This window comes from Hakea prostrata, chromosome 10 (genome assembly GCF_041222555.1).
Source record: "Hakea prostrata isolate BN-2017 chromosome 10, UWA_Hpros_2, whole genome shotgun sequence".
NCBI classification, from domain to species: Eukaryota; Viridiplantae; Streptophyta; class Magnoliopsida; order Proteales; family Proteaceae; genus Hakea; species Hakea prostrata.
This window is the reverse complement of record NC_142609.1, coordinates 44,853,129-44,866,108: the sequence shown is the minus strand read 5'-3', so window position 1 is coordinate 44,866,108 and position 12,980 is coordinate 44,853,129. Positions and strand designations below refer to the sequence as shown.

Here is a 12,980-nt window from a genome sequence, read left to right as displayed (position 1 = left end):
CAACCTGAATTTCTTATCTGAATCATCTACCCTGCTACCAATGTGCTCCAGGATCACTGGTCACTATAGTGACTAGACAAGGGGCCTTCGCATTTCACAATTCATCCCTGCTCTCCACAGATCCAGAGCTTCCAAACCATCAATTTCCAGGGTAGAGTGCTTACAAAAAACACAATTCTTGAGTTTATGAATTCTATATAAATTTTTCTATAATTGCTCCACATTCTTCGTCGTTGAATTCAGATACTTTCAATGATTCTGCCTTCAAACTTTAATCCATCCATCCTGGACAATAGAAGATTTTTTTTGAAGCTGACCAACTAGAGCATCAGATTGTTTTATTTTAATCATACGGGAGCCAACACCAACAGTAGACATACTCATTAATACTAAGCATTCCCGCTCTTTGAACTAAATTAGGACCCAGTTCTCCCAAGATCTTGATTTTAACGCAACTCAAATGAGTTCAAGAAAGAGTTTCTTGATACTAGCAGCTTGGGCTAGGTAGGCAAATGAGGGTCTTGTAGTTTGCTAGATGGATTGGTTGAAACTTTTACGGTTGTGCTGGACTAGTCTGTGAAGTTCGGAATAATTCACACCAGTATTAAGGAGGGTATGTGGATAACAAACTGTCCATAAACTTGGAAGAGAACTGAAGAACCTTAACATGAAATAGAAGAATATTGAACTATTACAGCGTTGTAGTCCTAGATTGATAGAAGCTCAATTACGGCACAGTCAAATCGGTTCAAGAAAGAGTTTCTTGATACTAGCAGCTTGGGCTGGGTAGTTGGCATGAGGGTCTTGAGGTATGCTAGATGGGTTGGTTGAAACTGTTAGCGTTGTGATGCACTAGTCTGTGAATAATTTACACCAGTATTAAGAAAGGCATGAAACTAACAAACAGTCCCTAAATTTGGAAGAGGACTGACGAACCTTGACATGAAATAGAAGAATATTGACCCAGCAGCTGAATAAGCCCCTTCATTTACCAAACATGTTCATGTGATGTACAGTGTTTAAATGTCAATGAATATGATCATTCCAGGATATGGAGTCCCCTTTTTCATTCAAACTCAGAACATATGTGTTCAGCAGACAGGGTTGTCAGAAGCTTCTTCCACTGAAGCCATTACCATTTGAGGTTGAGGTATGACGCCTTCCTTCCTTGCTTTCCTGCGTTCACGTTGCATCCTGAAGTACTCTCTCTTCCGTGCTCTGTAGCTATTTGGGTTTTCAGGCTGCTCAATACGTGGATAAACGCTCACCTGTTATGCCACATAAAATAGACATGGATATCATTTCTTGCTTTGTCAGAATAGCAATCTACAAATATCCAAAGGAAATAGCCATTATAAGTTCCCTGACTTCAAAAGAATTACCTTTTTCCTGTCTGGTCCATACTTCTCAAATTTTACTAATCCATCAATCAGAGAAAAGAGGGTGTGGTCCTTTCCCATCCCAACATTGTTTCCTGGGTGAAACTGAAAAGTCACAACTGAAAAGTTATAATCAGGCATATCAGTAATAATTTATAGACATTGGCATCAAGAATTTACTTGGGCTTCTGTGGAGAAATGCTATTTAAACATTCATCCAACACAACTTATCAAATGGAGATTTAATCAGTCCAGAGAACTGATGCAGCAGCCTTCAACTGTTTGCATGAACATGGCCCTATTTGGCAGTCCAAGCTCAGGGTTTAGAAGGCCAACACAGGTCTGATTTAGTTATTATAAATCGTGGCCCTTTTATTTTAGGGGAGAATTTTATAACGCCCTATTAGTAAGCCCAATTGGTGTTTCTCAATGAACACGTGTGATTACTCAAAAAATCCAGTCTTGAAGTCTCTTAAGGATTTTATTGTTGTAAAGACTGTCTGAAGTAGCCTCAATTGAATGAGGTCCAACTAACCAAGATATTAGAACAGAACCAGCTAAATGGGACAAAAGGATTAGGGTTACGGTAATTTGGATACGGTATATGGGGTACTCTTGTTAGGTGATCTCAAATGAGAAGTTAAGGGATGGATTGAAATGGTAAAGTGGTATGGGAAGATTCGTGATCAAGGGAAGAGTGCTAATGGAGTAATGGGTTTGTGCAGGGGAAAAAAAAAGTTGGGCTTCTGGGGGAGATTCTTGACACAAGGTGATATGGGCTGAATTCCTCAAGATGAGGAAGTGAGGCTTGCTAGTGTCAAAATGGGGTGAAACTTGGATTCAGTGTAGGACATAGGGTATAGGGGATGTCCTAAGTCTGGTTAGGTTATGGGTAGTTTAGGAGATGCACAAATTCTTGATTTTGGGATGTTAAGTGATGTAAACCCAGGTTTAGGGTTGGATATCCAGGACCCTCTTTAATAAGAACCAGAACTGGTTAGTGCTTTTAGGTTAGGGTTTTTATAGGTTCTAATACTGTTTTGAAATGCTGGAATTGAAGTTCCAGTTCTGAATTTGTATTAGAGCTCAAAATCCAGATTTGAAAAGTCAATCCTAGACCAGGTAGGAATAGGAATAGGTTTTGGTCAAGGCTGGGAAAGGGCCTAGGGTTGAATGTGGGTGGAGACAATTGGAAACGACTCTGGCTTTTAACTTCATAGGTTATTCTAAGGGTTTAAGGGTTGAAGTTTGAAGTATAAGAAATTCAGAAAATTCTGCAATTTCCTCACAAAAGAGATGAAGTGCAGGTTTTTCCTCAGCTCCAGAACTAGGGCTGTAATGGGTAAACTAAAGTTAGAAGTCAATCCTATAGGCCAGGGCGACTCCATTGAGGGTGGAATGGGGCTGATTTGATGAGGGAATAGACAAATCCTATTAGGGTTAGGACTGAGGACGTGGGGAAGAAGAAAGAGAAGGGGGAAGGCTACAGCTGCAAGGGGAAGGGTTGGGGAAGGGATTGTACTTACTTGAAGTTGGTTTCTGTAGCAGGAGCTGCAGAAGAGAACTTGAAATGCAGAAAACTCACACAAAGCCAGCCGCAGGTTTCAAGGGAAACCCATGACCCTATTTCTCAGTTTTTAACTCGATTCATTAATCCAGACTGGAAAGAAAAAAAAATTACACTAGAAAGGCTATTTATAGCCTGAACAAATGACTCAGACTCCTACTAGGTTAGCCAGACTGCTAAGGTCCCACCACAACTTAACTTGGACTCTAACAAAGGTATCTAATTACTATGCGATCTCAGCCCTTGGATCTGAGATCACACTTAAGTCACCTAAATACTAATTGGATAACAAACAAACTGGACCCAAAAAGGATATAACAGTTTCCTAATTTAAGTTATCCTTAAAAGCAGGACTTTTTAAAAAGGAAACAATGCTTTTACAACTCCATGACTCTCTTCAAAGCAACTGACTTGACTCTTAAGACATCAAAAAAAAAAAACTAATTACTGAACTTTTGGTCTTCATTATAGCTTGATCCAGGGGTAGGAATTGACCATTCTACCGCTGGGATGGATTCACCCTCCCTGACTCTAGTTGGGTTTGGGCCGCTTTTTTTTGGAGGGGCAGTGTTCCAATCCTGAATACATCATTAAGATCTTAAAATTTCAAGAAGTTGCTAGATTCAGGGTTAGAATGACAAGAATATGTTGTAACTTGGTTTTAAGTTCGTGGATCATGTACAGGATAATGCTTAGAATTTGGGGATGAATCTGATGGTTAGATTTGATGTAGCCCTGGGCTGGAAACCCAAGACCCAAACTACCAATGTATGATGTAAAAAGATGGCACAAGACTTGCAAATTTTAATCAAGGGACATAAGGGCTGTCTATGGGGTTTGAATGATCCAACAGGTATGTGGCTTTAAAGGGATCATGAATAAAGCTAATGAAAGGATTGATGATGTAAACCAGATTCAGGGGCAAATTAGGGCCTCGGCTATCTTCCCCAAACCCCACAGCCCTCTAGTACCAGCAAGGGTATCTTGGTAATTTTGCAATTTTTCATCGAGTCCAAATTAGCGTTTAGTTTGGACTCCTCTAGAGTGAATATGAAAGTTCCTTGTGTGAATAAGAGTCTTTAGTCAAGTAGGAGTTTCAGTTTAAGTTGTTTTCTAAATAAGAGTCCTAGTTTGATTTATTTCCTAAAGTTGAGTCCCAGTGTGGGTGAGTTCATGTAGGGTATAGATAAGCCTCTCTAGGTTGTAACAAGTCAGGGTATAAATAATGAAATAAAGCGGAGAATGAAGGAGCAAGGATTAGAGGTCATGGGTTCCCCATGAAGGGGACTTGCAGTAGCAATCCAATGAAGAATTTTCCAGAAATTTTGAAATTCCTGCTTCTTCCCTCCATCTCCAAGTACAAGACACACCCAGCCACTAACCTACCCTTCAGCCTCATCCACTCTCATTCCTTCCATCCGCAGACTTCCCTCATCCCCTGAAACCCTGAACCCATAACCCTAATTCCCATACCACTCTCTTCTCTATTGTTCTAGATTTTTTTTGGCATTTTTGGATTCATATAGAAACCCAAATTTCAAGGCCAGATCTAGGGCAATCTAACTGTTAGATCTGTCCCTTGTTTTAGGAACATCAATGCCCTAACCTTAGTGACTTTCCCTCCTGATTTCAACCCAATCAGACCATCCCATACCCCAGTATAACTCTCAAATGCTTCATCCAAAAGCTAATTCCTTTCAGAATTGCCTTCCCCAAACCCGATTTGACCTCCATCCCCTAGAAACCCTAATTCCTATCATACCCTAAATTTCAAAACCCTAAACTGTAAAATTCAACTCTGAAATCAAAATTACAGCAAGGTTTTAGACTTGGTTCAGCAAAACCTAGACTCTAAACCCTACCTGAACCTAACCCTAGAACCCCATAACCAACACATTCCCTTCAACCCTAGGGTGCTCTAAGCCCTAGATGACTGCTATTTCTCAGGAAAAAGATCCTGGAGTGGACCCAGATCTAGGGTATTATATTACCTCAATTTACCAAACCCTAGACCCTGGTTGACATCAACTGATTTGAATTTGATGAAGTTTGGGTAAATCCTAACTTTTGGGGGTTGGTAAAGCAATGTTAGGGAAAGGGGGAGTCAACAAAGTTTGAGATGGAGTCTAGGCCGGAAACTTAACACAATCTAGTATTTTATTTGAGTGATCAAAACAGTAACCAAACAAAATTTTTATTAATAGAGGTCACTCACTCTCTTTTTGAAATGAAGGTGGTTAAACTTTCTGGGCTGATGCCATTTTGATTGCTTACAACAACAACAACAATAAGCCTTGTCCCAACTAAATGGGGTCGGTGCCATTTTGATTGCTTATGACCTAATTAATCATGTACTTTCTTCTGTTTTACAAGATGGTATTCTATATTCTTTGGTATTTCTAGCTCCCCCTCTTTCTATACCACCCCATATTTTTGGTAGTGTTTGTTTTATTCGAGATCATCGTCTTCTGATATCTAAACTTAATCACAGATCTACATGTCTTTTTCTTGGATGATCTTGCACTTAAAACAGTTACCCCTGTTGTTCCGTTGAACTCCACAAGTACTTTTTACAGCTGATGCGTCATTTTCTAAGTCAACTCCCTAGTCTACTCTTGTTGCTATTTCTAACTTTAATGAGGTCTCCCTATCCATTGTTGCTCAGTATTTGGTTCCATAGGTTATAACACTTCTTCACTGCCACTATTCTTCCAGATCATTTACCACTGCCCCTTGGTCCCACTGCCTCCTTTGTCACCAGAACTTGAGGTCAGTATTCCTTCATTTGATCTTGGTATGGAGTCATATTCAGTTCCTATTTCTAACTTTTTCCCATTCTGGTTTGTCCTCTTATTTCCCATGTCCATTTCAAAAGCCCAGTATAGTCCTAGATGGGCTGCTGCTATAACTGGGGTGCTGTTATGGAGAAGAATCAAACCTGGGATCTTGTTTCCTGGCCCTCAGGAAAGCTATTGGTTGCCATTAGGTTTTATGATGAAAATAAATCCAAATGGGTCTCTTGCTCTCTTAAAGGCCAAGCTTTTGGCTAAGAGGCATTCACAAGTGTATGGTTTTGACCATCGGGGTAACTTTTCTCCATGGTAAACTCTCCTCTTTTTGGATTTTTCTCTCTCTAACAGTGACTCACCAATAACCTTGTATTAGCTTGATGCGGGAAAAAATGCCTTCCTTAACAATGATCTCTATGAGGAAGTCTATATTGGACAAACTCCTAGGTTTGTTGCTCAGGAAGAGAGCGGTGTGGTGTAACGATGGAATAAATTTCGGTTGAAACATGTCAAATTTCAACCAAAATGCCTACAAAATCTCAAATCGAAACGAAATTCCCAATATTTCATATCATTACCAAGTTTTAACCACAATTTCACAGATTTTGACCATTTCGCAAGTTTCAACCGAAATTTTGTAGGTTTTGTCGGTTTTTGTTGATTTCTATCCCAATTTCACCTAATTTCCACAACTCCTTTGCCTTCAAACACCTCTTTTGTTCCTTTGTTGCCTTCAAACACCTTTTAAGCCACAATAGCTACAAAGGAAACTCTATCAGCAACATAATGTGAAGCATGAGCCATACCCAACATTCCAAACTTTTCCTTTTTATTTTTGTTTTGTTCATGCCTTAAATGATCTTGTATTGCTTTGAAATTAATAAATGTTTAATCTAGAACTATGATCTATGATTGTATGTTGTTAAACTTATTTTTTGATTATTGCTACTACTTTCTTTGATTTTCTGATTTTAAAAACTATTTTCTAAATTATGTATTTTTCCTGTATACATGATATATGGGCTTGAACTTAATATATGTGAGACAACATTACTTGATCTAGTTGGTCACTGTATTTTGCTGACTTCTTGTATATGTAACCATTCTATCAAACAATTCATGTATGTTGTTGATTCTATCCTTGCATGCAATACAATTTGTACATGTCAGAAACAGCATTTGTTAGTATACTTGAATCATAAATTTTCAATGTTTTTTTTGGGCAAAATATTAGTTTCATTGTGTTTATAATGCTTTAAATAGGTAGGAGGCAAGAAATCGGATGAAATAGAGGTCACATAAGGCCCAAAACCTAAGGTCGAAATTAAAAAAAAAAATACCAGGTTTCAACCGAAATTTCAGTTTTTGTCTAGGTTTTGACTGAAATTTGCACCATGGGTGTGACAACTCAAAAAGTCTTATATGGACCAAGACAGTTTGTCTAACGCATAGTTTGGCTGGTTCAATACTATAGTGTTAGAGTTCAGACTGACACAGTCAAAACTGCTCATTTTGTGTTCCTCGAGCACTCTGGCACCAGATTGATACTTATGGTAGTTCATGTTTAACAGCATCGTTACTACAGGAAATTAATTACAGTTACTGCAGCAAAGATTGTAGATGTGGTGACACAAGAAAACAATACACGATAATAGAATTCATTAGACTGGTTCCATGTTAAAAGATAACAGTTTCTAGCTCATCTAATCTCGAAGAGGCAAAAAGCATACCTCAAGCAAAAAATACACTTACTGAAAAGTATCAAAATAAGAAGGGGAAATTACAACGTTGAAGCTCCAAAAATCATACTTTCCCCAATATTTGCAAAAAGCATCTGCAAAAAGTTGAATTGAACAAATGAGGTTCCTAGACCTTACCTTGGTCCCACGTTGCCGGATGATAATTGCACCAGGTTTGGCAACCTGATCACCATAGATTTTAACACCAAGTCTCTGACCTTTTGAATCTCGACCATTCTTGGTGCTTCCAGCTCCTTTCTTATGTGCAGATTCAATAACTGAAGGAGCTTTAAGAGGAAATGAAATGGAGAATCTGTTACCAGAACTAATAGACCCAAAATCTCCTTTGAAGAAAGTAGATGATGAGCTTGAACCCAAGGAGAATCCTTTAAAAGCTCCAACCAGGTTGAAGCTCATGACTGGAGCAGTCATTTTGCCCCTCTGCTAAAAAAAATTGTGATATAAAGAGGTTAAAAAGTGTAGTGTGAAACCTTATTATCATGCTGAGTTTGCAATATTCTGTTGTGTTCATCCATTAAAACTTTAGCACATGCACAGAAATCCTCCAACAAAACAGCAAAGAAAATGCAACATTTCATGTAGAATCAAAGACTGGCCTTCTCCTCTCGATGAAGTTCTTTTTCTAACTTCAGCAGTTAATTTCCTTATTCTTCTACAATATGTTGCCTATAAATAAAGGGGAATAAGACTTGGAGATCCCTAGCATACATCTCTGGAACTTAATCAGCATCCAATTCCAACTCAAGCTTCCCTTCATTTTTATGCCAAAAAAATGAAGGATTCCTTCCAGTGATCACTTATGTACCCTGAAATAACCAATTGGCCAAACTCAGATATAGAGCATGATTTGGCTTTGCCATGGATGATCCAGCCAAGTAGTCCAATTTGTACTCCATCATGGCAAGTTCCATTTCATTTCTAAATTTGGGCCCTTGGTCAACATCCATTCATGTCAAACACAAGTTGGAACCAATAAAGGAAAAAAAATTTAACCATCACGCATCAGTTGTTTTTCATAATCACATTAACCATTAGGCTGGCAACAGTGAGGGTAGGGTCAGGTAACGGACTCACCCTTACCCTCTGATACATTGTGGAGGTCTTTGCCCTTGCCCTATAGAATACAGGTGAAAGTCAACCGGATTTATACTAAAATCATGTAGAGAATGCTAATAGTCAATCAGTTACTTGACACCTTCCTACAAGCTATGGTAGCAAAAAATGGAGAAAAAATATAGAACTTTATTTCGAAAACTAGGGCTCTACTGGTATTCTCCTACATCTTTAAAATGCCTTGTGGCAGTCCCATCCTTACTTGACGCAGATCGTATACCTTGGGAGAATAATTTTTGGATTTGGGTAAGATTCAGTATTTTGGGATTGATTGAGTTTTTTGGGTTAAGCCAGTGTTTCAATTAGCTAAAACCAAATTTAAGTCTCCAATGGGCTATATGGGTAACTGACTAAATAATTTCAAGTTTTCTATTGGGCCTGTCATCCAATGATTCCCAATTATTCAGAATTTTAAGGCTCATATGGGATTAAGTAGTTTCTAGTTTCTAATTTCTAGTCCCAAATAATGAGTAACCCCCTTGCTGCCATACTCTGGCAGCATCATTCCCCAAGTCCCACAATACCCCAGGCCCTTCCCCCACCCTCTCCCTCCCTCCATCTCTGTAGTAACACCCGTCCGCTACTAGGTCCCTAATCCTCACCCCCTTACCTCCCCTTCTCTTTCCTAGTTGGATTGCATACCACCCCTCATCCTATCCCTACCCTTAATTCCATCTAAAGACTAAAACCCTAACACTTAAAAAAATTCTGCACTTCATCTTCTTCATTAAAATCCTGCAATTCATCTTCAACCTCTAGACTTAACCCTAGTTCAACATAAACACTCAACCACACTCTAACACCACTAAGGCTGCGTTTGTTTGCAAAGGTGAGGTGGGAAAAAAGGGGTGGGGAAAAAAAAACATGTGGGTCCCATGTATAGTTGGGTGAAGGAGAAGGAAAGGAAAGGAAAGGGTTTTGTGGAAAAGTGATAGTGGTGGGTCCCACTTTTTACTTTTCCCAACTTTCCCACAAAGTCCCACAAAATATGTGGGGTTTTAAAATGGATTGGAGTGGGAAAGTTGGGTTGCCACATCAGCAGACAAGTTTCCCTGATTCATAAAACTTGTCTCTCACTTTCCCATCCCAAGCAACCAAACAATCTACCATTTTGGGATTTAAGGGAAAAGTAAGAAATCTACACTTTTTTCAAGAATTTTCCAACCTCACCTTTATTCCAACAAACAAACGCAGCCTAAGGGTTAGCATCTCCTATACCTACTCAACTTCCCCTTCCAAATCCTAACCCTAGTTGACTTCCCACTCCAAATAGGAAACCTCCAACTAAACTTGTACTGATTAGGATTAAATCCGAAATTACAAAATAACAACAGCCCCATTCCTAACCTAACCGAAACCCTAAGACCCTAGTTTCTAAACCCTTACTTCTAAATCCAGATCTGAAACTATTATTAGAGCAAGGTTTTCAAGTTAAGATCACCCCTTAACCCTAAGCTTGGCCATATTCTCCTACGCATTTACCCAACCCTTTTGAACCCTAAAACCATCCCAGACATCCCATAATATTAAACTTATTTGCTGGAAGAGTCTACATCCCCTAATTTCAGGGAAATCATGAAAAAACCCTAACTCCAAAATTGGGTTTCACATCAATGGTGGTAAAGCGTTGAATGGAGGGTGGTTAAACCCAACAGCAGGAAATAGGCAGCCAAGCCAGTTGGTCACATGTTCTTGTTTCCTTCCCCCTGTTCACTGTTTGGTCAAAATTTCAGTAGCTCTTGCCTTCTGTCATGGACATCTACAAGGTCATTTCCTGTCTTCTATTTTGTGTTTGGTTAATTTTCAATACATTCTGTCAGTACTTAGTGCTGTCAGTGTTAAGCACTGTTGCAAGTCCACAATAGGCTGTTGAACAGCTACATAATTTGATCTTGAGTCTACAAAGCTGAGAAAGTAACCATCATCCTGGGGAGAACTTAAATTTTGTTATTTCCTTCCTCTTCTTCCTCCAACTCGAGAGTGATGCCCATCATATTGTTAGATCATGATTTCTGCTACTTTTCTTAGGTTGCTATTTTCTGTCTTGCATGTTTTTGTCCATGTAAATGTTAGCTTTCTTTGATACCATTACCATATAATCTCCCATATATGACTTTCAGCTTCTTCAGGTTTATAGTATGCAGACTATATTCACTTCAAGTTTCAGTTACACTTCTAAATTTTCTGGTAATAGCCGCTCAAGTTTCTTATGGTTTTCTAGCATCTGTTACTTCAGGTCTTCACCCTCAGCAGTCCAGAAAATATCCTGCATTGAGCGTTCTTTTATTTCAAGATCTAAGATTTTGTAATGAGGAGCCTACAGGGTGGAGAGGAAGCTCGAAACTTCAAAACCACAGGGGAGGCGAACAACCATAATAAGAAAGGAGAGGGGGTGGGGAGAGAAGTGTGCTCATGCACATGGAAACACCAGCCATGTAGGCTCTTCACAAAAACATAGTTAATTCATTCTATTCAAAATATTCTCTAGCTATGGAGCATCACATCATATATAAATTAAAGATTCCTACATAAGACTATCTAACAAGGTCACAAATCCAAACAATGAAATTAAAGAATTAGAAACCAAAAATCCTATGCATCTAACTTCTAAAATAAATGGAGAAATTATTTCCCCAAATAACACAAATTCCTAAAAATTATGCTAGACCCATGACTCAAATTGGACCCACTTCACCTTTAACTGAAACCTAGTTGGGCTTGGGCTGGTCGGTGGCAGCATATTTGCATCAACTCTCCAAATTTTGAAAAAACATTGGCCACAAGTTTTATAAAATGAGAGAATCAGCAATACCACACAACCAGCATCCGCAGATTTCAACTTAGATGGGGCGATGAACTAATGTATCTCATGGTCAACCGGCTGATGGTTGTCAGGAAACAACATGTCATCAATGGATTACAATCATGGTGTTTCACAACTTCAGTAAATTCAAGAATTGCAATAATATCGGAACAGATACATACGGGAATTAAACAGCTATGCGGCAATAATACTCTTACTAAATTCTGGCAGAATAAAATAGGCGCATAATGATACGTACATGTTTAATAAAAGTTTAATATGGCCGCACCATAAGCAATACTACGAACCTATAACAAATATTCACAACCTAATAAACAAAATAATAGAGTTCAGCAACCCTTTTTAATGAAATCAAAGAGTAACCTACAGAACATCCATCATGTAATTCATGAAATCTGCAAGATAAAGTTCATATCGTCTAAAACCATGAAAATCCTAAAGATAAAGTTGATCATAGGAAAGAAAAATCATCCATCATACAATCCATGAAACCCCAAAAAACAAAAGTCCATCATAAAGGAATCACATTAAGAGAAGTAAAACGGAGCCGTGCCAGTGGTGCTGCAATGCATGCAGACCTGGTCACCTTCTGTTAGAAAATGAACTGCTACTGCAATATGCCATTGGTTTTCTAAAAGAAAAGATGAGATATTATCATTTTACGAGTGGCACAAGGACCTGCTATGTTTTCAATTCTTACTAGTAACAAAGAAAGAAAAGATTGTAAAAGATGTCAGCAGTTGAACCCTCACTTCATCAAAACCGGGAAGATTTTAGAAAAAGGAAAGACTAAAAGCATAGTGAGAACTCAAAGACTACAATTTCAAGCTCTCAGACAAACTCACCAAAGTTGCACACTTACAAGCTCTCCCCCACCCCCTCTCTATCTCCTTATATACAAGCATAGGTTTTTTTTCTCGCTTGTTCTCTGTTTTTATTGTACCCAAAGACGAGATTGATCATTCTCCATGGATTAAAACAAAAACATAAATGAAGAAAGGAAAAGAAAACCTGTAAGGAGAAAAACCATCTGATAAATTTCAGGAAAAGACTAAAACAATAAGAATATTACAAAAAATTGAAGAATCCTATAGAAAATCCCATTTTTTTGCTGACCTTGACCGCTCTGCTTCTCGGAATCCCACCACCGAAGACGCCGACACGAGGAAGATAGAGATTAGATGAAGCGCCGCAGCAGGCTTACTAAAATGAAGTGCGTCAACTGAATCTGAGAAGAGATGAAGAAGAGGATCCCACATGCAGAACCAGCGGCTTTGCTTGAAGAGAATGAACAGAAGCGTTCTTCTTTTTTCCCTTTATCCGTTTGGCGGATGGGGAATTGGGGATAATATATTTTTTAAGTAACTGTTTTTTGCTTTTTTCCCCTGCTAGACTTAGAAGAAGAAAAAAAACCTGCCACCCGTTTTTTTTTTAATTTTTTTTGATTCGAGATTCATCAGAACTAGCTTGTGTACACACGATTACATCCTCAATGAGGCTTTTATATAATTAATATATAAAGGGACGAAGCCCTGAGAAGATTCGAAC

General features: G+C 38.6%; 1 protein-coding gene across 2 annotated transcripts; it reads right to left on the bottom strand.

Annotated features, from left to right (window-relative positions):
- Positions 1–700: 700 nt before the first annotated feature.
- On the bottom strand, positions 701–12,767 carry LOC149003354 (large ribosomal subunit protein bL27c-like). 2 transcript variants are annotated; one of them, XM_089136972.1, is made up of 4 exons: positions 12,549–12,767; positions 7,613–7,918; positions 1,383–1,484; positions 701–1,268 (listed from the first exon to the last, which is right to left on the bottom strand). In XM_089136972.1, the coding sequence occupies exons 2-4, from the start codon at positions 7,904–7,906 to the stop codon at positions 1,092–1,094; spliced, it is 573 nt and encodes a 190-aa protein (XP_088993098.1). In that variant the 5' UTR covers positions 7,907–7,918; positions 12,549–12,767; the 3' UTR covers positions 701–1,091. The 2 variants fall into 2 exon arrangements, with proteins under 2 accessions (XP_088993098.1, XP_088993097.1); XM_089136971.1 differs by having other exon boundaries at positions 703–1,268; positions 7,613–7,915; positions 12,549–12,766.
- Between the last annotated feature and the right edge of the window lie 213 nt (positions 12,768–12,980).